Source organism: Brachycentrus maculatus, unplaced genomic scaffold, assembly GCF_059751285.1.
Source record: "Brachycentrus maculatus isolate JH-2025_06_01 unplaced genomic scaffold, ASM5975128v1 h1tg000134l, whole genome shotgun sequence".
Lineage (NCBI taxonomy): Eukaryota > Metazoa > Arthropoda > Insecta > Trichoptera > Brachycentridae > Brachycentrus > Brachycentrus maculatus.
The window spans coordinates 375,001-401,297 of NW_028280887.1; the positions used below are offsets into that span (position 1 = coordinate 375,001).

Genomic DNA, 26,297 nt, shown 5'->3' on the forward strand with positions numbered 1-26,297 from the left:
TAAATTGTGTAAAATATGGTTAATTACTTAGCTTTCATCAGAAATATTTTGTATCAGCGTGTTGAGAGGATAAAACCGATCTAATTTATCAAACTTCAGAGTAAGTTAAGCCCCTAGCTGTTAGAAAAATCAATGAAACTTGTTACCACACAAAATGTTCCGATAATCCGGTCAGATTAGTGTTCCGTGCCCATTAGACTGTGCTTTGCAGACTGCCGGAGTGAACGTAAAACGTGGTACGGTATAAAAATCACGTTCTAGATCCCTCATTAATGGATTACTAGTTAAGGGGTAGTTTCGCTAACGAATGGTAATGAAACCACCGGTATGAAATTCAACATGAATATTTTCAATTGATTTATCATTTATAACATTGTGAGTGTGTCCAAATACTTGTTCACAAAATCTGGATCATCTCCAATGCAGGAGTCACCTTCATATTATTTTTTGACATCTCATCAAAGATGAAGAAGAATATGGAAGTCTCACATACTAATATAAGAGTTTCTGCTTAGTAAAAAGCTTCTTTACATCTCACCAATAAATGTCTCTAGCGAAGTTCTAGTGATTCAAGAACAAGGTTTCTAAATTGGTTAATGTATATAGAGCTTCCAAGAATTTGAGTAGTGTGGTTGTCAATAATGGGTAGAATTGGTGAATGTTACACGTGTGTAAAGTGATCACTTAAACCAGCCTATGATGGTCGTCAGCCTTCCATATTCTTCTTCATCTTTGATGAGATGTCAAAAAATAATATGATTTATCATTTAATGAATACCACTTTTCCTTAAAATTAAATTTTTCGTTACACCATTTTCAAACACCATAACCTTGTTAAATGATGCGGAATCTGATTTGCCAAGTGAAACTAACAATAAAAATAAACAAACAAACACCTTTTATTATCATAAAAACATTTTGGGGAAAATTGATCTATGAAAGAAAAAAAAATAATAAAATAGAAAAGAATTTAAGTGTACGCTAGGGGTATTTGATAACTAACTTGATGATGAAGAAATTTTCTTGAAGGTGGTCATATGGAACAAAAAGAAAACGAGAGAATGGCTAAGAAAATATATTAAAAATATTAAAGTACACTGAATGTAGGTTGTGACGCAATTTTTCAGATAAATTTGAAGCGAAAACATATGTAATAGATGTTTAAATGGTTAAATATGAAAAAAATCCAGGTCTGAGATAAGCATTATCGATAAAATGAAGAATGTGTAGAGATAGTTTGGACATGTGGATAGAATGAGTGAGGAAGCTACAGTAAAAAAGTTTATAAGGCAAATTTAGTTTGAAATAGAAGCAGAGGAAAACTTGTAATGATCAAGTATTTCAAATACTTGAAAGGTGTCGGATAATTAACGGATTTGTATTTATGAAGAGACACATGAATATGGTAGTTGTCTGCAAAACAGAGTGATCTCATCTCTCTGCCTATACCTGCGGTGAAGCGAAGTGCTGATAAGTTACTTTTTGCTGTTGTATATAACAACATACATTTATATTTTTTACATCTAACTACCAAAAATGGCGGTTTGTATCGTATATAAGTATTATAATTGCTTGCAATAAAAGTTTCAATAAAAAAACTTTATGCTTTGTTGTGTAGTTCTACGTCATAACTTACCAAATTTATGACTTGTAAAATGGATATTATATTGTATTATGATATATGGTATGTTTGTTTCCAGTCATAAAAGGGTAAAACAAAAATTTATAGATAAACTGAAATTTCGATGAAAATATTGATTTTTGAATCCACTTCATTTTAAACTAACAAACGACACAGAAAATAGAACGCCACACCAGTATATATTTCTGACCTAATTATCGTAATCATAAGTTTTTCTCGGTCTTTCTTTACCCACATATGTCTTACACTTCTAAACCATCTCAACAGACCTTTATTAATTTCATAGATATTGCTTATCTCAGCCATGCATTCTTTCCTCATTTTACCAGTGAAAATCTGTCATGCAATTCGACTGCATTCAGTCTTTTTCATACTTCTTTTGCTAACTCCATGCTTCACATCCATACATTATTATGAAATAATTATGTATATTTCTTAATTGAATAATGTATTTTTTAAAAAAATACATGAAAAACAATGTTTAGTTTGATCCCTAGATTTTTATATGTTGAAAATATATTTGATTTTTTTGTTCTTTTAAAGTGATGATTTTTTACTAAAGTGTGATATTTTAGTACGTGTTGACTAAGAACGTGATATTTTATGAATATTCCAGGAAGGAATTTTATTTACATGAATTAAAAGGGTTGTTTTCAGACTCTTAAGTATGCATTAGGGTTGAACACGTGTAAATTATTATTCTTACATCACGTTTAAATGAAAACCCTTATGTATTTTTCATATAAAAACATACTTATGCAATATAAAACCACATTTTGGATATGTTCAAATCATTGTTCACAAATTTGGATTTATTCACTCAGGAGTAACTTAATGAGCAAATTTTAAGCAAAAACATTATTTGTGATAAACAATATTACACATGATGAATTTAGCTTTAATAATAATTAAAATTTTAAATTCTAACATGAATTATGAATTATAAATAAAAATAAAGAATCAAATGCAAGTGTAGGTGTTTACAGGAATTACTGTTTTAAGTGATCACATAATACACGAGTAATATTCTACCCATGATTGACAATCACACTACTCGAATTTTGGAACTCAAACATACTATATATCATTAATGTGAGTTCACTGGATTCATCTATAGTTGGATTGGAAAATATTTATTTATCAAATACCCTTTTATTCAAATTTATGCGGATGTATGTACAAACATACACACGTTGCTTCAAGTGTAAGTTTACGACAGTATCTATGGTCTTAAAGGTTACTCAAATCAATCATATGGCTGCTCCCTCACCCTGCGCAGGACTAACCACCCCGCTTATACTTAGTCAGTGACCAAGGTAACACAGCATCTATCCAATGTGGTGACTTATAAACATTTGTGTACAGATAAGGCCAAAAAGAGAAAAATACGTTTTTAAATAGTAAAAAAAAATTAAAATGAAATTTGTTGAGTGCGCTGTTTTATATTGCATTTTTATATAAATTATGTAATTTTTTATAAATAATAAAAATAAAAACCCTTATCCCTTATATACCCCAATGGTGCATAGGGCACTGCTTCATATAAACGCAATGTTATCTTGATCGTTTACACATGAAGGAAAGGTGATCAGCCCTCCGCTTCAGGTACCAGTCCAGGGTAATATTGAATAAATATTAAAGTGAAAAAATCACTTATATTTATTTGACCCCCCCTGGGAATCGAACCCGGGACCTCCAGAATGGTAGCCGAGCGTGCTGACCATTACACTACAGAGGCGGACAAAAATTTTTTATAACGGTTCATTAATTTTTCAAACTTTGTATAAGTCAAATAGAATTTTATGGTTCAAAAAGTACTCGCAATTATCTCTCGTAACTTTTTTCAAAAGGGAAAATTTAATGTATCACCGATTCCGGAATAAGTTTTCTCATACAATTTAACACATTAAATTTATTCACTTTCCACTACTTCAGATCCATTGCTCGCCCCACGCGCTAATTCACCCTGGGTCAACCGCGATAATTGGGTTTCCTTTGTTCGAGCTCAAAGCACTTTTTTCCGAGTTTATGTCGGGCTGTAATTCATTATACGAAACGTGTGATAATTCCAACAATGTCGGAAAAACATGCTAAAATTTACATACCGCAATTTTGTTGTCAGCTATACTGCAGATACATATGTACGTATCTAAACTAAAAGTCCAAAAATAATGTTAATATCATTTACGCTATTAAACAAACGCGTTATTTCTTCATTTAAATTTTAACCCAGAGATGGATTTTTGTCCGTTTTGCCATAAATTTAAGACGCCGTTTTCGAAGGAAACATTTTTTAATGTGTAATTTGGCAAAAGCAATATATTTTATATGCAACGCCATTATATATTACATGGTACCATACTTATGTAATGAAATATTTATTAAATGCAATTTAACCGCACCACACAATACACCACTCACGATGCACCACAAACACCACACAACACACACCACACACACCTCACACACCACACACATCACAGACCACACAACACACACACCACACACCGCACACCGCACACCGCACACCGCACACCGCACACCGCACACCGCACACCGCACACCGCACACCGCACACCGCACACCGCACACCGCACACCGCACACCGCACACCGCACACCGCACACCGCACACCGCACACCGCACACCAAAAAAAAATGATTCCGCAGTCACTTTGTGGTAATATCTAAACATTATAACCTTAAATTTGACTTAGTTTCTAATATTTTTTTCTAAAAATCTATTGTGACACGTGTTCTGATGCATTTCGCATCACTTTAAACAATAACAGGTGTTTGAGAATGATGCAGAATGCATCCAAACCCGTGTCACAATGAACTTTAAGAAAAGTGTTAACCTGTTAAATAAAATATATCTTCCCATTATGCAAATCATGCTATCCCGGTTTCTATTTTACCGGCATAATTAAACCAAAGGATGAAAATGTCATTAAAAAACCTTGAAAACCGGTTTAATATAAAGCAAACACACCTTTTATATGCACCTTATTAAAATAACATTAACATTTATGTTTATTTTTCCGAGATACGCAGTTACTGGTCCACCATTTCAGTAAAATAAAATCGCTCAGCGAGAAAAATAATGTCTTTTAAAAGTTTATTAAAAGAAACGTTGAAAAATAGATATCTTTCTCATAAATATACAATTGTTTTCTTTTCTTAAACTTTTCTTTCTGGCCATCCAAAAATAACACATGTCTTGAAAGGGGATATCGATAGACTTCAGTTCATATTTGTATGGAAATCGTAGTACAAAGCTCGCTGCAAGTACCAACTCGCCGCCAACTGAGTCATAGAGACAACACGTATGTGCCAATGCGCCGTCATGCGGCGACTGAGTGCAGGTAGCAAGATACAAGAATAGTGGGAAAGCCGAGTACTTTAGTTGTCTCTCTCTTTCTCGTTAGGGTAGTACCATATTTATTATAGAGAAAGAAATAACGATATATAAATACGTATTATATATCTCGTAGCACCGATCAAGTGCTCTTTTTATCAAAAATAATTAAAACAAATAGTGTTCAGTTGATAAAGTGCTGTCTTATTTGGATAATAAAATAAGACGAATGAGACATATAAATTTACTTTGTGACAAATCTTGATTGATAAAAGATATTAAATCCATAGTTTCTATTGTTTTGTATTGTATCTATTGTACGGTTTCTAGGGATCAACCTCATTTATTTAATATTTTACTATAAATATATTTTCACTATATTTTTTTTAAGGATAAAAAAACTGTTCATGCTATAAATCCTTGTACATAGGCAAGGAGAATTCTTTTAGGCAACTAGTAATTTTTTATAGAAATATTTATAAAACATATGAAAATCCAAAGTCTGATATTTTTGTTTGTTTAATATTCGTTCAAATTTTAAAGGAAATGTTTTCGATACAGGTATCAAGTAAATTAAAAAATAGGTACTGAATATAAAAACAAAAATAAGTTACACAAAAAAAGATAAGAACAATAGAAGTTTTGGTGAATATAAAATATCCAAATATTCGTACAAGTGGCTTTATGACAATAGTTTGTCTGTAATTCTCCCCAATCTTTCCTCCCTCGTGACTTTGATGAACCCCTATTTGTGCGATAGGGATGAAAGATTATTACACTCATTTTTATCGCGACATTTTAGTGCTCTCAATGTCTCTGCGCCATCGTTTTACTGGATTCTGGTGACATATTATATCGCAAATCGAAAGAGCTAAAATGTATTCGATATTCGTTTACGAAAAGCATTCATTCGTTTTATCTTAGCTCTTCGAAATAACGGAAATCGTGAATAATATTATTTTGAGTATGTTTGAGTATTCATACATACACACCAATACCGGATTTGAAAAATACCAGGGTTTTACACAAAGTTTTTGTCCGCCTCCGTAGTGTAATGGTGCCTCCGTAGTGTAATGGTCAGCATGCTCGACTACCGTTCTGGAGGTCCCGGGTTAGATTCCCAAGTGGGGTAAAATAAATACAAGTGATTTTTTCACTGTAATATTTATTTAATATTACCATGGACTGGTACCTGAAGCGGAGGGCTAATCACCTTTCCTTCATGTGTAAACGATCAAGATAACACTGAGTTTATATGACGCAGTGCCCTATCACCATTGGGGTGCGGATAAGGGTTTAAAAAAATGGATGATAAGGAGAGTGTTGTATTACCATACCACAAAGTTATTAATACTTTTAATTTACAAAACATTACACTATCCTTACCACCCATCGTTTACTTTGTTTAATACCATTTTTTTAAACACTTATTTGTGACTACTGGATTTGGAAAATATTTCCGTCATCAGGTCATTAAAATTAATAAAAAAATTATTACATATACAAAATATATGAGGGTATTTATTCAGATTTTATTAAAATTTCAATGGAGATGAAGTCTGGATATTTGAAGACCTGTCACTGACTGGTTTAAGTGACGCATACACTCTTACAATTTACCAATAATCAACTTAAAAACATGTGACTTAAAATTTCAAAGTTGCAAATACATAATACTTACTAATCAACTTACCTTTGCAGCAGTGGGCAGAGAGAATAAAACGCCACACTAGATCACTTAAACCAGCCTTTAACGGTCGTCAGCCCCGTAAATGCCCAGATTTCCATATTCTCCTTCATCTTTGATGAGACAAAAAATAATATAAAAAATAACTCCTATAATTGGAGATAATCCAGATTTGTGAACAAGTGTTTGGACACACTCAAAATGTTGTAAATAAGTTTTACTGAGGAAATACCACTATTTCTTAAAATTCCGCATCATTTTCAAACACCGTATGTAAACACCACAATAATGCATAAAAACACGTGTCACAGTAGATTTTAATAAATAATGGTATTTACTAAGTACAACTTAAGTTTAAAATGAATAGATTTTACCACTAAGTACTGACTGCCGAATGAATTAATGAAATTTTATTGTATCTTCAATTATAATAAAATACACCCTCAACATATTGTTAATGTATTTCGTTAGTGTATTTAGCCAAACTACGCTAACGGGATAGTAAGGATAATGCTATAGTAGCCGTTATTAATATAACTATTCCCATTCAAACCCAGTGGCCCAAATTGACGCCCTTACAAACTTTTACTGCTCGCAGCGTGGTGATTGGGTGTATTTCCAACTTAGGGAAATTTAATTATGCTAACAAAATGTATTGGAAATTAACTGTAATTAGCACGTTTGGTCATTGAGTTTGATCGGCACTTCTGAATTTTTAAAAAGAAGAAATTAACTACGTTGTGAAATGATCAAACATGCAAATAAAAAATGGTATGTAAACCCCGGGAGAGAAAATACAAACGATGTTTGATAGATGTTCGAATGGTGAAATAAGGAAATAATGCATGGCTGAGATAAGCATTATCGATAAAATTAAGAAAGGTGTGTTGAGATGTTTTGAACTTGTGGAACGTATGAGTGAGGAAAGAACGTTTAAACAAATTTATGAGGCAAATGTAGCAGAGGAAGACCAAGGAATACTTGGCACAATCAGGTATGTCAAATACTTGAAAGCCGGCCGGGTAAGGAGTCGTAATAATTGGCGGGTACGTATGAGTCAATAATGGGTAGAATGGTGAATGTTACATGTCGCTCACTCCTTTCAAGAACGTCATAAATCAAAAATCGTGAATTTTGAATTGTGCATGTTTTCAGAATGCCCAGAAAAAGTACTATATCCCAGCAAAGGAGGCATATTTTTAACCCAATATTTACCCGCTACAGGGCTGAAAGTGTTGTTTTTGCATTTTGAAGAAAAGGTATTGTTTAATTATTTTTTTTAAATATACTAAATATTTTTCAAATGGAGAAAAAACATTCAGGTTTTACCTAAAAAGATCTGTTGCACAGTAAAAAGTTCAGTAAGTGGCTTGATATTTATTTTTATTACATTGTATTTTATGTTTGAACTTTAAAAACGTTCTCCTGAAAAATCAAGTTTTTTGATTTATGACGTTCTTGAAAGGAGTGAGCGAAGTGAAGTGTGATTCGGATATTACTAAAATTTTGTTGGTTTTTTTATTAAATAAATATTTTTTATATTTTTTATTTCTCTTTTTATGGGCATCTGAATGTGTTGATAATTTCCTTGCAAATTTGACATTGATAACAAGATAAATTTTCCAAAATATCTCAAAACCTTCATCATAAATAGAGCCCCAATTAAAATTTTGTTTCATCTCGAAACGTTAAAGAAAATACCATTCAGTATTTTAATTGAATTTTATAGAACATTTTTTCAAAAGGAAAAAAAAGCTTTTAAAACAAACATTAATTGGTAAGTACGGTTTATTTCTAATACTTTAGAATACCTGGGTTTTTTCTTTTCCAGAAGGGAATTCGTTCCAATTAGAAATTTCAGCTTTTAAGAATTGTCTTCCAAAATAAGAGTAAAAAATTTCTAGATGTAACCATGTAATTAAGAAGTAAGAAAATTTATCCGCCTCCGTAGTGTAATGGTCAGCACGCTCGGCTACTGTTCTGGAGGTCCCGGGATCGATTCCCAGGGGGGGTCAAATAAATATAAGTGATTTTTTCACCCTAATATTTATTCAATACTACCCTGGACTGGTACCTGAAGCGGAGGGCTGATCACCTTTCCTTCGTGTTTTAACGATCAAGATAACACTGTGTTTGTATAATGCAGTGCCCTATGCACCATTGGGGTGCGGATAAGGGTTTGAATTGAATTGAAAATAAAGAAATAATTTTAAAATTTCTCCATAAATTCAAAGTTAATTGAAAAAAATATAGGTCTTCATCTATGTTCTTCATCTATGCCCAGACTTCCATATCCTTCTTCATCTTTGATGAGATGTCAAAAAATTTTATGAAATTTTCTAACGCTAGAATTATGGGTGTCTTTTTCGAATATGAAAATGTTGACGATTTCGATACCATTTTTGGAAAAAGAGTAATTTTTTGTATTGTGGTCCTTTGGCATTAAACAAGCGATATGTAATAACAAATAAAAGAAGAAAAAATCTTTTTATCACATATTCCAAATTAACGATATTTTGTATCTTTCAAATTTCTAATGTAAGTAATTTGGTTGTCAATCATGGGTACACAATAAATACACTTATAATTTGCACTCATCTCTAATGGACGGTTTCTACCAGTCCTAATTTGTTCTTTTAAATTCTCCCTCAGAATAATACAGAGAAGCTTTCAGAACGATTCTCGTAATCTTGACAAACTAGGGAAGATTTTTCATCCCTTCATTTGTTATCCCATCCTTAGAGCTTTCCTAATGATTCAGCGTTCACGATGAAGACATTTGCATCCCCTAACAGCCTCTGTTTACTGATTGCCTCATGATTATTTATTAAAATGTGTTACACTAAACAGAATGCGACCAAGTAAAAAATGAACTTTTTATTGTTTTAGATTGAATTTACTTGGTATAAATGCTTGACGAAATAAATATTGTTGAAAGATTTAAATTTATTGCATATTTATATTAAATTAATGCAATTTACTTTTTTACTTCTTGGAAAATTTTGAAATTTGGTTGACAATTCAAACAAACTAATTTAATGAAATTTAAGTTTTGTGTAAACATTTCTTTATGGGACTACATTTCATATGATAAAACCACAACAGAACTGCATAGTGTTTTTTCACTTTTTATTTTATTTGACCAGTTCGTGTACAAAAAAATAAAATGAGGGGAAAATATTTATTTTGTTACTTTAAATACGTCTATTTTTTATCACTAGTTGTGAATTTATTCTACCTGAGATTTTTTTTTAACAAATGTTAAATTAAATAATGAAAGTGAAGATCTATTTAACACCTAAAGCGCGATGCCCTCAAACAAAACGCGCCCAGCGGTGGTGGGTCTGATCTGACCCAGTACAGAAATCGCCTTTTAGACGTTTTTTGTCGGGTTTTTATATTTTATATATTAATCAAAATAGGCTACATAGCAATAGGATAATGTGTCATAAGTTTTGTATGAGAATTTTCAAGTTTTTGATAGTTTTGAATTTAAATTATCCAAGCGCTTCATTTTACATGCGAACTCGACCGAGCGCAGCTGCTAACTACCACCGCGTAGCATGTCGCACCCGCGTGAGGCATGATCGGCATGAAGCAGTGGTTGTAAACATGTTTATTTTTACTGAATTCAAATAATTTGTGTTTTTAATTTTTTAACTATATTTTAAGTCAACATCATAAAAGATAGAATTTTTAACTTTTATTTGTTATCTTCAAATATAAAACGTGGTGGTTAGCTCCAAAAACCACAAAATGATTCTGGGATTTTGACTTGAGTTCATAATTCAAGATAAATTTTTGTCCATAATGCAATTAAAATTTATTTTAAATACAGTGAAAATGGTAAATTTTTCATTGAAAAATATAAACAGAATTGCCCAAAATGGTGTAAATATTCATTTAATGTTCGCCATTTCTTACATAGATTTGCGGGTCTTAGAAATTATGAATATAATTTTGTACGGTACTAAATAAAACTAATTTTTGGGTATAAATTATTTTTATATACAAGTTCGTTAGACATAATAGGTAACAAATTTAATTTTAATATTGACAAGTAAATTATTATCAAAAAATCAGAAGACAATCGCTACTTTTCTTGTTAAAATCGATGTCTTCATCACTTACTGACATTTCTTACAAAACCAAGTTTTCTGTTTCACTTTAAAATTCTGTATCTAAGGTTTTTGAATTCTAAATCACTGTCATCTACACTACTTTCTCACTTTTCTTTCAATTTTAGAACTGTCCAAAAGTCGTCCAATCTCGTTATGAGATATTTATTTTTTTTCCTGCCATTCATTGTGGTAAAGTGTCGTAAAGATTTTTTTTTTAAAAACTAGAAATTGTTCAAACATAAAACAGTTTATTGTGAAGTTTTGAAGTTAGTAACTTTGTGTATGTCGGTGTTGTATATATACATAAATCTATTATATACTATATATTACCACTATTTGTGGTATTTTCTAAGTAAAACTTAAATTAAAAATGGTTAGATTTTACCAAAAAGTAACTGCCGAATCAATTTATGAAAATATTAACAACTTATGTAATAATTACACTTTTTTAAACGTGATCCTTAGTATTTTTCATACAAGTAAACAAATAAATCAGTTTAAAACGAATGTAAAAAAAACAATACACAGAATCAATCGCCAAAGATTGACAATGTTTGCTTTTGTTTTGGGGAGTTCGAGGGCACGGCAGACGGCACACTAACACATTGATAGCGAACAACTGACCTTACTCAATATGATTTTTGATCTTTTATTTGTTCTTTTTTTTTAAATAACTCATTCGAATCTGGTCCGATAATTTTTGTTTATATCTCAATTTGTAGGTAATTGTTTGAAGAACGATTACACTGAAGGAAAACGACGTAAAAAAATTACCTATTAAGTAATTAATAATTTTCCGCGATGGTGGGTCTGATCAGACCCACCATCGCAGAGGAGGTGTTAAGAAGCATATTTTCAGGGGATTGAAAGATTGATAAAAATGTGAGGATAATGAATGCTTGACACAGAGTGAATGATACGCTGAAACGAGTATTATGTATATATTATTATTAAATTAATATTAAAAAATGCGCTGAAGCATAAAAATTCAGTATTAAGGGATGGTTTTTTTATGCTGCGTAATATGTTGGAAAAACTCAATTTACGAGGTCCAAAAAATATTCCATATGAAAAAGCGATGAATTTATTACACAAATAAATAAGCCTATAAACCACCTTTACTTATAAAACATAAATAATGTTTACTAAGCGAAGTTTGATTTAAACAAAGTAGTGGGAAAAAACATGATAGTTTTATATTATATCATAAAAATTATATAATAACATAGGTATCTTAACTTTATATAAAATATTTTACGTTTATATCAAAAAATTAAGGAAATCCAAGTCTAGCAGGGCTCATGACTTGTCATTTGGCTGCCTTATGTGATCATTTTATACTCTTGTGTAACGTTCACCAAATTCAAATGCCTGGTCGTAAACCTTGGGAGGCTCAGACTTACATCTTCTATCATATACAAACGATATATATTTCATCTCAAATTGAAACACCAATGTAGTGTTAGATAATAGAAAAAAATTTTTTTTTTTAAATCAAAAAGTAATACTTTAATGCCATTATGACGAAAGACAAAGTGCCGAATCTTTTTCTGATGGGACGGAAGGCCAATTGACGACAGTCAACAGTTTTACTCCTAACAATAATGCTGATAATTTCCTGATTGGCCAACACTAGTTTATCCTTCCTGTTCCCAACACAGATTAAAATAAAACATGTTATAAGCTAGAAGAAACAAAAATCCATCAATTGATCTTTTGTGCATACTAAGCAATGTTAACAACATTTTGAGTGTGGCCAAATACTTGTTCACAAAATCTGGATTATCTCCAATTACAGGAGTTATTTTCATATTATTTTTTGACATCTCATCAAAGATAAAGAAGAATATGAAATGTAACACGTGTGTAAAGTGATAAGTGAGTTACACTTAAACCAGCCTATGACGGTCGTCAGCCCCGTAAATGCCCAGACTTCCATATTCTTCTTTATCTTTGATGAGATGTCTAAGCAATGTTAATTATAAATACAACTACCATTTAAAAAGAAATATACCATTGAACATCGACTTTTTTTGTTAAATTAATATTATTTTGTCTGCCTCCGTAGTGTAATGGTCAGCACGCTCGGCTACCGTTCTGGAGGTCCCGGGTTCAATTCCCAGGGGGGGTCAACTAAATATAAGTGATTTTTTCACTGTAATATTTATACAATATTAACCTGGACTGGTACCTGAAGCGGAGGGCTGATCACCATTCCTTCATGTGTAAACGATCGAGATAACACTGCGTTTATATGAAGCAGTGCCTTTTGCACCATTGGGGTGCGGATAGGGGTTTTATCATTTTATTTTATTATTATTTTATTTTTGTTTACTTTCACCATCTTTATTATAAATTGTAGGATCTCCAGTGAACGTTGTAATTCATGAAAGAGGGTTTTGAAAAATGTCTGGTTTATCAGAGGGGGTATAATTACAACCCCTGGCAGAGTGACAAAATTAACGCCTTTTACCGGCCAAAAAGCTGGATTATACCGTTTCCCCGACTACCTCGATTCAATTAGCGAATATTTCACCACGATATAGCATTTTCGCTCGTAGCCAACACTCTAGCTGACTGAAATATTTTCAGACTTGTTGGATGGAAAAATAATTGAGCTATCACAGGCATTTTATCCACAGAACGGTGTTTTTCAATTGAAAATGAAAAATGCACATTCGAAAAATGTTGTAATAAAAATTTATCGAAAATTGACGTGCGCACTGGGATGGTAAGTTAAAATATATGCATTCAAGTATGATTTTCTTTTATTTGCGAAAAATGGTAAAAATTCATCACAAATTTTACTAACTCTGATTTAAAAATTCTTTTTATCAATGTAGTTCATTTCATACTTACATATTTTTGTATTAAAAAGCTTCATCTCCTTTTTTTCTTTGTCAAAAAATTATTTATACTATTGATTCGGCAGTAACTTTGTAGAATGACATGTTGATTATTAAAAATCAAATACTTCTATTACACTTTTTGAGTTTTATTTAATTTCATATGACTTGTTTGAAAACAGCAGATGTTTTTTGCTCGTTAGTTTTTGTAATTACCTATCGATGAAAACATCTATAGTTTTCGAAACAAGTAGTGTAAAATAAAATAAAACTCAATAAGTGGTAAAATACAAGTGTTTAATTTTAAGTTAGTGAGACACTATATTTAACATATCCACATATTTACGTTTCTCTTGTTAAGCATATAGAGTCTACAAACTGCTTCCAGGCTTTTTTGTCGACTGAAAAGTCTGTGACATCCTTTTCTTTCTTATCTTGAGGGTCAACAATTCAACTAAAAAAAAATACTTTTTTTTTACATTTTTTTGTATGTTTACTAGGTTAAAACAGATAAAAGCAATAGTAAATCTCTACCGACAAGACACATAAGGTGGCTTGATGGTTCTCTCCAAAACTATGTTAATTTTGTTGATATTTTTTTTAAAGAATGTAATCAGTATATTTATTTAAATGTTTGTGTATAATTTACAAATAAATGTATAAAAAAATCAATCTAGAAGTACTGAAAAATGTTTTTTAGGGGGATTAAATCCTCCTCTTAGGTCGCAGTAGGTAAAATATAAATATATATATATATATATATATATATATATATATATATATATATATATATATATATATATATATATATATATATATATATAAATATATATATATATATATATATATATATATATATATATAAATATGTGTATATATATATATATATATATATATATATATAAATATGTGTATATATATATATATATATATATATATATATATATATATATATATATATATATATATATATATATATATATATATATATATATATATATATATATATATATATATATATATATATATATATATATATATATATATATATATATATATATATATATATATATATATATATATATATATATATATATATATATAAATATTTATATATATATATACATATAAATTAGAATCATTTCTACAAATTTCTAATACGCATTGTATTTCTCAACCCAGACATTATCCTCCAAATTGTGAATTAAACAAATGTCCTTTTTCTCTTCAGTAATTTTTTATTCATAGCTTTAAGCAAAGCTCTCTGTCACAATGAAATATCTTAAATTTGAATCTTCACGGGAAGAGATCGCATCTCGTAAATAATTGCAGATACACATTTTAAAAACCCTCCGACATTTCGGAGCGGAGTGTGGAGAAGTTACGTGCCCGGATTGGGCAGGGGTGTGTGGGCGGATGGGGGATGGTGGATGGTGGATGAATAACCCCAAAGCAATAATAAAATTCCCTTATGGTTCCACCGTACACCCGGGTGTGACCTGAAAGTATTGAGATTATACAACGGATACCGATATAATATATTATCGTATACGGTGTCACAAAGTAAACACGTAGCTTTCTGCAACCTAAGCGCTGTAAAAATTGTACCAATAAATTATCAATAAAAGTAAATAAAAATTTCATCCACATTTCTCTACTCAGCCGATACATGTTGTAAAAATGTTAAAACGGTAGAGAAAAGCATCATTTACATATTAAAAGATTTGGCTTTTAATTTGTTGAACCCTATTGACATTAAAATCAAACACTTATTTTTAGCCATAACAAGGCGAAACAATTGTCACAAATTTTATTTGTATGCGTTTTTAATAATAAAATATAATTAAGTAGACACATCAAATCGGTGTTTAATTTTAATATTTAATAAATAAATCATTTACATAAATAAAACTACATAGAAAATAATTAAAAAAAAACATTGTGATTATATTAAAATACCACTTTATCTTAAAATTTTGATGAATCCCGCATCATTTTCAAACATTGTACACGGTGTTTAAAAGTGGTATTTACCAAGAAAACCCAACATTAAAATTCCAAAACCCAAAATAATGATATAAATGTACAAGGCAGTAGAGGTTTATGTATACAAATTAAACTGCGACTGTGGAAGTTCATACAATACATTATTATTATTTGTAATTATGATTATGATGAAATTAATAAATATACCTGTGAAATATGTTTTCTAGAGACAGAAAGATTAATAAAGTTAAAAAAGAAGAGTGAATGCTAGAAACAGAGAAAATGATGCACTGAAATCAGTCAAAGCATAGATGAAATCAGTTATAGCTTATATAATACTTATTTATTTTTTTACAAAAATGTTAATAAAATTAGTATATAACCACTCACCGAGATTTTTACGTCTACCGGTTTCGAGACGTACCCGTCTCTTCGTCAGGACAATCACTAACACAGCATGCAAACAATACTACCCTTCACCACCATAGCACCATTTACACACTCAAAACTACACAAAATGTCTAACACATGCGATTTTTGGTCGACCCGAAGACCAACATGCACTATAGTTTTCAATACAGACATGCGTTACGAGCCGAGGTTAAACGTATATTACGCTTATATAATGTTTAAATGGTGATATAAGGAATTAATTCAAGGCTAAGATAATCATTATCGATGAATCTTAGAAACGTGGGTTCAAATGGTTATATAAATTTCAAAATTTCAGTAGTACGGTTGTCAATTATGGGTAAAATACTGAATATTGTTACTAGTGTATAAAGTGACCACATAAACCAGCCAATGACAGGTCATAAACCCCTGAAATACTTAAGTTTTTAATGCTTCTTCATCTGTGTTGAAATATCAATTATCCTTTATTTTAAATAACTTTTATTTGGCACAACTAACCATGTGTTATGTCCCACCGCGTGTAAACATTATTTCATATAATATGAAAGACATATAACGTATATAATAAGTTGATGCGTATATGGTGTGTGGACGACATAAAAATACTGCGACAGACTCGTTCAAACACCAATCTCTTTAATAGCACTCTCAGGAAACTCGGTTTGCAAAGGGAAAATATTAATTTTCTGGAATCGAATTATTCATTTGATCAAACACAGTCAACTCGTTTGCTGGTATCGAGATCAAATATAATAATTAATTTCTATGCACACAACATTTTCAGTGAATCTAATATAAATACTTCCCAAATCTGATTTTTTCATTTTTTTTTAATATTTTGACATCTCAATAAAGATTAAGAAGAATATTAATGTCTGGATATTAACGGAGCTTATGACCTGTCATAAGCTGGTTATGTGATCACTTTACACACGTGCAACATTCACCGCTCTACACATTATTGACGACCACACTAATACAAATTTTGGACTTGTGGATATGTGATAAATCCCATGACTCAGTACGTATGAGTTCGACCATACAACTAAAAATTTCCCTCCTAAATAAATTATTTATTCTTTCAAATTATTTCTAATATATTTATTTTTTATACTGTTATCCAAGTAAAACATTTTTTTTCATACATTGGTCCGAAAGAGCTCATTTCAACGGCGTTCACTCTGATTTCATCCTTCTTTTACCAATTGCAAGTCTCGCTTCCATGCAATAGTGTTGGTACTAGCACTCCGTTATAAGCTGCCTGTTTGGCTTGCATTGACATTTTTTATGAGAAACTATTAAACTGCACAATGCATCCTCTTATTTAGGTATTTAGTTATTTTTTTATGTTTTTTTTTCAAAGAAATAACCCGCCCAACCTTTACTTTAAGAGTCTTATCTGTGGGTAGGATAGTAAAGATAGGGAAGGCAAATGTGAGAAATGCATCACAAATACCCAGACAAATTCAAAATAAATATTTCTTGAATTTATTTTGCAATAGGTGGGAATCAAACCCGCGACGCCATTTTCGCTTTCGAGCGTCTAAATAAAACTCAAGAAGTGTAATAATACAAGTGTTTAATTTTTCAGATAATTCTCATATGTTCATTTTATGTATGAGTGTATCAAAAAATGTGAGAAATATTTCTTTTAAAACTAGTTTTACCCTTGTCATGTTTTTTTTTTCAATGAACCCTTCAAAATACCCCATAGACCACTTTGAAATCCATATATCTATAGTCCGTTCCAGTTTAGTAAGCTTACAACGCAACAGCTTGCTCGGAGAACAACATTCCTTCTCAAGATAGACTATACCTGTCCGGTAACCCCATATATCTTCCTTTATCCACGAAAGTAGAAAAATGTGTCACCATTACACCATCGCAGGAGCTTTTCATATTTAGGGGTGGAGTGATATCGTGTGCAAACCGAGCGTGATCGATGGGACATTTTGAAAATTACGGCCAGATGCTTACGTTGAAATATCCTATTATATACGTCAAACTTTTATATCTTTGAAAAAAATATATAGCTGACTTACTATCACGCAGCTTCCGCAGGGGTAGACAGAAACAATAGAACGCCATGCAGCTCCACGTTTGCAAATAATCGCCATCTGTTCCACATTCAAGCGTCTTCTAATATATTCTTCTTCTCTTCTTCTTTTTCCATGTTCGCTCCCTAGGTGGAGCACATGGCCAACACGAGACATCTCCTTGGCTTCCTCCCAGGTCAGTCCGGCATCTCGAAGTTTCGCTGAGTATAGTCGGTGAATGGTCGCCAACGGCCTTCCGGGGCGCCGGAATCCTTGGGGTTGGAAGAAGAGACATGAGGGGTTCTAATATATACCCGCCGATTATTCCGAGTTACAAGATTGATTTAGTCAAATTTTCCACGCTCTTCCACTGCTCTTGTTTTCTACTAAATTCGTCTCATTTTTTTCTCACTCTTCCGTTCCACAGCATCTCAATACACCTTCCCTTAATTTTATCGATAAAGTTTATTATATTTAAATTTTGTACTGACATTTCTTAGTGAAACTGCATTTTATATTAAAAAAATAACAAGTTTATTCTTTTTTCCACATAAATTTTATTTGACCAATGACCGGGTTTCGCCGGGACATCATCATACTGGTCTGATGATGTCAGACGAAACCCGGTCGTTGGTCAAATAAAATTTATATATTTATAACATTCATTGCCTTGCATTCTTATCTTGTTTCACCAGTCAAACATCGATTGTTCTGCCACAGATTTGTATAACAGATTGCATTTTGACTGTATTCAGTTTATTTTTATCCTTCTTTTGGCAACTGCATGCTTCACTTCCATGCATTAGGGCGTATACCGGGACTCCAGTATGTAGGTACTGTCACTTTGCCTTTCGCTGTTAAGCTTTTATTTGCTAGATTACCATATTCTTCTTCATCTATGTTGAGATATCTAAACATAATATATAATATGTAAACAAATATGTCAAAAATACATCTTACATCTTTTCTTCAACCAGTACAAAATATTTCAATTTAAATTTGAATGTACCATATGTAATAAGAGTCTAAAAGAGATCATCTTGATATGTATGGTGAAATATTTTCATTGCATTGCAAATATATTTTTTCACATTACCCACACGTGGAAAAGTTTTATTTCGATAATGAAACATAAACATGCTCGTGTTTTTGCTGAACAAAGGGAATACAAAATTGAAAATAATACAGAACCCTCTCAGAAACAAACGAATGGGTATTTTCCTCCGCTACACTCTTTTATAACGAGTAATGTACGCCAGAAGCTATGGGGATTTTTAAGATTGTACCAAATAAACCCATCATTATTTATTATTTTAAATGATGTGTAAATTCCATGTTTTACCTTTAAAAAAATAAACGATCATTGCATTTTCCTGAAGGGCGACTAGCTGAGTCTGAACAGAAAATTATAAACTTGATATGATCAAGTATGTTAAATACTTGAATGTGGTCAAGTCAGGAGTTGGAATAATATGCGTATGGAGATGCCGAACGATCTATTTTCAGATCTGCCCACTTCTATTACCAATTTATGAATGTCTCCTTTATATTTAGTTTATATTTTTAATGAGTTTATAAATAATGGAGACGAGTTGAACAACTCCAGTGCATAATAAACAAAGTTCTTTTGATCAAAAGATCTGATTGGTTTGATAAGATATTACATGTACATATTTGATATCTCATAGATGAAGATGGAAGTCTGAGTATTTACAGGCTCACTCATGATTATTTTACATACATACAACATTCACCATTTTTTCCATGATTGACAACCAAACTTCTCAATTTTTTAGATCTCCTATAAATATATCATTAATCTCATGACACTGTACATATGAACTCACTGGAGTCATCTATGCTTGGACTGGAAAAGCTTTTATTCAGCAGATACCTTTTTTATTCGCATGAATGAAAGGTTATAATCGGATTATTTAACATACTGGGAAAATTTTATTTATATTACATTTGCAACAACACATATGGATGAAATTAGCAGAAAATCTGATGATAAACCTTTCAGTATATGATATTTCCATATCTTTCTTCAATTATGTTCATATCAAAATAAAATATATTTAATTTATTTAATTTATTTTTGTTTCAGATAATATCCGTAATATCAGTCTTCTTCATCTGCGTCTCAGTTCTATCATTCTGCCTGAAGACCCACCCCGATCTGAGGGTGGAACTGTCACACTTGTCGGCGAATCCAGCAAACGTCTCATCTCTGTCGACCGACCATGACAAGAAGGCCGCCGGCAAAACACAAGACATCAAGACCAACGTCACAAACGGCTTGATTGACGCATCGAAGAGCAAACCTTTGAGTCCATTGATGATCAATGAGTACAGCACTTTGTATGGGAACTTGCACCGGACCAATCCGCACGACGGGAAGTTCAAGTACTCTCCTGGCTCTGCAAATAAATGGCAGGAGAACTATGGAAGGCCGCACGAAGCTTTTTTCTACGTCGAACTCGTCTGCAATGTTTGGTTCACCATTGAATTGGCTGTAAGATCTGTGGTGAGTAAGAAATATTGTTTCTTGAATGTTTTTCGCAGATACTTTGTGGCACATTTTATGAACTTTATAAAATTACACAACTTTGTTTTAACCACTTTTAAATATTAGATAAAAAAACCCTTATCCGCACCCCAATGGTGCATAGGGAACTGCTTCATATAAACGCAGTGTTATGTTGATCGTTTACACATGAAGGAAAGGTGATCAGCCCTCCGCTTCAGGTACCAGTCCAGGGTAGTATTAAATAAATATTACAGTGAAAAAATCACTTTTATTTATTTTACCCCCCCTGGAAATCGAACCCAGGACCTCCAGAACGGTAGGCGAGCGTGCTGACCATTACACTACGGAGGCGGACTTTGTATTATAAGTGCACTTTAACTTACCGGTTTCAAGAAGAACCTTGTACATCAAAAACCTTTTACGTCTCACCAATAGATGTCTCTAGTGAAGATCTAGTGATTCATGAACAAGGTTTCTAAATTGGTTTATATTTATAGAACTTCCAAGAATTTGAGTAGCGTGGTAGTCAATAATGGGTAGAATTGATGAATGTTACACGTCTGTAAAGTGATCACTTAAACCAGCCTATGACGGTCGTCAGCCCCGTAAATGCCCATACTTCCATATTCTTCTTCATCTTTGATGATATGTCAAAAAATAATAAGAACCTTGTCATTATCAGAGTTTATTTAATTATAAAACATTAAAATACTCATCATTAATTACATTCCCTTACCAAAAACTTAATCCTTAATGTTATTGTGCATTGTGTAGCAACTCCAAATAACAACTAATGGAATCACCCAACCGTATAAGTACAATTTAACCGGTAGGTTAAAGTGTACTTATAATAAAAAAGTGGTTAAAATTAAGTTGTTTATATTTATAAAGTTAATAAATAATGTATTTACAACATTTTGAGTGTCTCCAAATACTTGTGCACAATTCTAGATTATCTCCAATTAGTGGTTATTTTTTTACATTTTTGTCATCTCTGAAGCCATGAACTGGTAAAATTATAATCGTTATAAAAAAAAAAATCTTGTTTTCAGGCGGATCTCGAATATGTGAATTTAATATTCTCAATATTATTAATATTTTTAAATAAATATTTTGTTACTAGTATTATATTGATATTGGATGATATTATTAAATTCAAATCGCATTTTGACTGCATTCAGTCTGCTCTCATTTTCCTCTGGACCCTCCATGCTTCATTTTCATTCATTAGGGTTGATACCAGGACCCCGTTGCGTACAACACACTTTATCGAAATACGTTGCGCAAAAGATTTGAAGAGATATTGGTTTTTACCAAATAAAATTAAAATTTGCTTTTTATTATTATAGATTTTTAAAATGACACATAAACGTTTTTATAGAGTTTTTTTTACTTTCAAAATGTAATTATCATAAAGTTACGGAAAAAAAATATTGAAAATTCTTTGACAATTTAATTGTTAAGAACTTGAAAAAAAACAATCCCAAAATTGTGACGTCATTCATTAAATTAAAAACCTTTATAGGTATAAACTTTTTTGCTTGACAGGTATTTTAAACACTATAAAAAAACTCTGTTTTATACAGTACGCACTGAAGAGCAAATAAACCAGGCTAGAGGCGATCAGTCAGATCATAATTGAAAATTTACCATCAATAAAGCTTCGCTCAAAAGTTTCCAATGAACATTGAAGCACATCGGTTAGCATCGGTGACAAAAAAGTGATGTTATAGTAACATTTTCATTGATCGTCCCCTGAGGTATGATGCGAGTCATAAATGTTGATGGTAATTCTCTTTATAAAAATAAACCACTTGTGAAAATACATGAGACCAACGTAAAAACGGCAACAATATTTTGATTGCGTGCAAATATTTGTTGACAAATCTGGGTTTCTCCACTTTTACTGAAGTCTCAAAAAATATGTAGATTAACAAAATGATAGAAATGTTTGATTTTTTTAAATAAAAAAATTATCATGTCCACAAAGTTAATGCGAAATTAAAAAATAATTTTTTGAACTTATTTTTAATAATACAAATATGTTTTTTAATGTAAAATATTTTCGTTGAGTGTGCTGAGAGGGTTTGGATACGTAGAACGAATTAGTGAGGAAAGAACGGGAAAATAAATTTTCGAGGTGAATGTAGACGGAAATGAGAGCAAAGGAAGACCGAGGAAAAACTGGCATAACTGAGATATTCATGCACTTAAAATAATTGTATACACAGACCACTTTCATACACTTGAAAAAAGTTCAGGTAAGGAGTCAGAACAATCAACAGATATGTATGCGGAAATGTGAAAGTATTTTGTGGGAAATAGAAGCAGAGGAAGACCTGAGATAACCGAACATTTCAAAAACTTGAAAGTGGTTAGGTCAAGACTCAGAATAATCGCCATTTATGTATTAGGAGATGCGTGAATGTGCTTGCAAACACAGAGTTGTGTGGCATTATATTCTCTCTGCCTACCTCTGAGGGGAAGAGACTTAATGGTTAGTTAGTTAAATATTTATCCGCAAGTGATTTATAATAGTGATTTATAACTCATTGCCAAATAAATACATAAGGAATGTTATTCTCAAAATTTCGACGGTAAATGGTTCTATTGTTTGAATTGTACAGAGCGTTATATGAAAACCAAAAGTATTAAATTAGTATAAACGTCTGAACGTGTCCTTTCAAATAATTCATTATTCAAATTGGCGCCTAGAGGAAAGTCACCCTACTAAAAGATTTGAGAATTAAGGAAATTAATGCAAATTTGAAAAGGGTATAATTCCATACACTAAATACGTGGACCTTCTTGCTGTCATATCACACTTCAAAATTCTCGTATGTGTCGTGTACAAAAGCAAATTACTTTGTAATATGTTGTACTTATTTGAAAGAAAATGTTAAAACAGTATAACATTTGGTGACCAACAGTTGATTCTATGAAAATTGTACAATATGTATTCTTTATTCTTAATTTTTTCTCTCTTTTTTGTGTGTTTATTATGTTAAAATGGATAAAAAATAAAAATAAACAAAAATAAAAAGTTTTTACAAATATTAATTTATTTGAAAAATAATCAAATACGGAGTACGTTTTAAAACAATGATCTCGCGAAGTAAGTACACTGTCATCTGTCACATCAGCGCTTTGAAAGTCTTCTTACGTCTTAATTCTCTAGAAAAGCAATTTGGACCAGTACATTTTCTTGCATTCTATTGACATGGGCATTCCAGAATCGTCTTTGCTATCTTTACCATCTGACTATTAAAACACATTTTCATAATATCTGTGTTCCTTATTTTGTCTCTCATCGTATTTATTTTAACGTTTTTTTAATATTTTTTTATTTCTTTAAAGATGTTATTTTTTTTTGTCTCTCACATCAAATCTCTGGTAATCTTTATTTTTTGTATCTATTTTTTTTTAGGTGGCCCCAAACCTAATTCAGTTCATCAAGTCTCCAGTGAACGTGATCGACTTCATAGCCACCCTCAGCTTCTACATGGATGTGATCGTCGAGGCCAGAGTTCCTAAGGAGAGCGACAAGACGGACTTCCTAGAGTTCATCTCCATCATCAAGATCCTTCGGCTCTTCAAGCTGACCAGACACTCCCCGGGGCTGAAGATCCTCATTCACACGTTCAAGGCATCTGCCAAGGAGCTGACTCTACTAGTATTCTTCCTCGTTCTCGGAATCGTTGTGTTTGCAAGCCTGGTCTTCTATGCTGAAAAACTTCAGGTGAGTTTTGAAATTTACAAACTTGAAAATTGAATTTTATATTCCATTTTTATAATTGAATTTTTACTTGATTGAATACCACTATTTCTTTTAATCTATTGTGACACTTGTTTCAATACTGTTTCGTCTAATGGTACTGTATAAGGGCAAAAAGAACAAAGCAACAATAAATTGAGTGAATACAATGTTTTGCTTCTTAACAGCACTGAGTATAAACGTAAAGAAAACGCGTCACCAAACCGATCAAATAATACTCAGTACTGAAACTCAAAGGACAAAGAGCTAGCGCAACGTATACGCGACACATAATCTTGCAAGAGCATTCTAAATATGTATCCCCTAGAAACAAGTCATTTTCTTAGACCTACCTAGTAATACTTAATTATAATAAACTAAAGTAAAGTACTAGCGAGAAACTGATCAGCTTCCACTACCTTAGTAAATAAAACTATCTAACAAACTAACCTCTCGGTCTTCATATGCTCCTATCATCCTACCATCTCAACACACCTATCTTTATTTTTTCGATAATGCCTATCTGTCTTAACTTAGTATTTTTTGCATGCTGGTGTAGTGATTGTCCTGACAAAGACACAGGTATGTCTCGAAACCAGTAGACTTTAGTCTCGGTGATTGGTTATGTACAAACATCGCTTACATTTCGTTGAAATTATGATCCACAAAGTAAAGGCTAAAATATTTAGAATATTATTTTAAAATGTTTTATGTATAAAAATAAATAAATAGCTTCATTCGTATTACATCCACAGTTTATTTATACTGATATACTCTTTTGTTATCCACATATATTGGAGAATTAAATGAATCATCTGAAATGTAATTAAAATTTTATACAGGCATCTTCAACTATCAAAGGGCAAAAAACTTTGTACATTTTTGTTGTATTTTTCAATAAACCCCTATTTCTCGTGTTCAATTCAAGTTGAAATATTTAATTCCGATTCACTTTCCAGGAAGTTTTTTTCAGTGAAATAGATCTTTTCCGAGATTTTGTCGAGAATTTAATCGAAAAATACACAATTCGAGAAGAACTTGAGGATAAGTTTTATTTCTGAAATAAGGCGTCCAATGGTAGAGTTTAGAAAGTAATATTCTCGAAGTTAGGGTTATTTGTGGGTTAAATTGGGCGGATAAAAAGAATAAAAATCTTAAAAGACTGAGAAAGTTATAGGCTTTTTTTTCAAGGGTGATACGACCAATTATTCGCAGGCCACTAATTAAAAACAGCAAAAAATAAAAATTATTATCTGAGTATTTAGTAAGCAGTAAACTTATCCAAGGTACTGCAGCCTTAAACGAAAAAAACACTGCACGCACTATGGTACGTGGTTCATTTTCATCCTGGTTTGACATCTTTAAAGATGTTAAACAGGGATGAGTAATGTCACCGTTACATGAAATAACTTGAAGTTTTAAATATTGGAGCTAGAATGAAACATTTCACTGTTGTTTATTGTCTGCTGACGATGCGGTTCTTCTTGACGAAAGCAGAGAAGACCTGCAGGCGTTAGTGACAAAAGTGTTTATTATGTGCAAGCAAAATGATTTGCTGATGAATGTTGGCAAATCCAAAATCACCGTTTTTGAAAGAGATGAATGGGAAAATTATGGAATATTTTGGTGATTTTGTATATTTGGAAAGTATTTTTTCTAGAAATCGAAAGATTGATAAATATTTATAAAGGTGAGTAAAGGCTGGAAACAGAGTGGTTGGTGCACTAAAATTAATAAAATCCAATAAAAACCCATCAGCAAAAGCTAAACTGGCATTACAAAATAAAGTACCAAACCTAATATAAAAAAAGTTAAGCATGCAGTTGGCAAAAGAAGGATGCAACTCAATAAAATTTTGACAAGCGTATGATAAAACGATGTATCAGTAGAGAAAGAAGTCATGAATCCATGATTTCATAAACAT

The 26,297-nt window shown here is 31.6% G+C and overlaps 1 protein-coding gene across 1 annotated transcript in view; it reads left to right on the top strand.

Moving 5' to 3' along the window:
* Nucleotides 1-26,297, top strand: part of LOC148309260 (potassium voltage-gated channel protein Shaw-like) — a 213,987-nt gene that overhangs the window by 125,412 nt on the left and 62,278 nt on the right. Inside the window, exons 6-7 of the mRNA XM_088260391.1 lie at nt 20,197-20,616; nt 24,047-24,358. Of these exons, the coding sequence (XP_088116517.1) occupies nt 20,197-20,616; nt 24,047-24,358 (732 nt within the window). The remainder of the gene's footprint in view (nt 1-20,196; nt 20,617-24,046; nt 24,359-26,297) is intronic.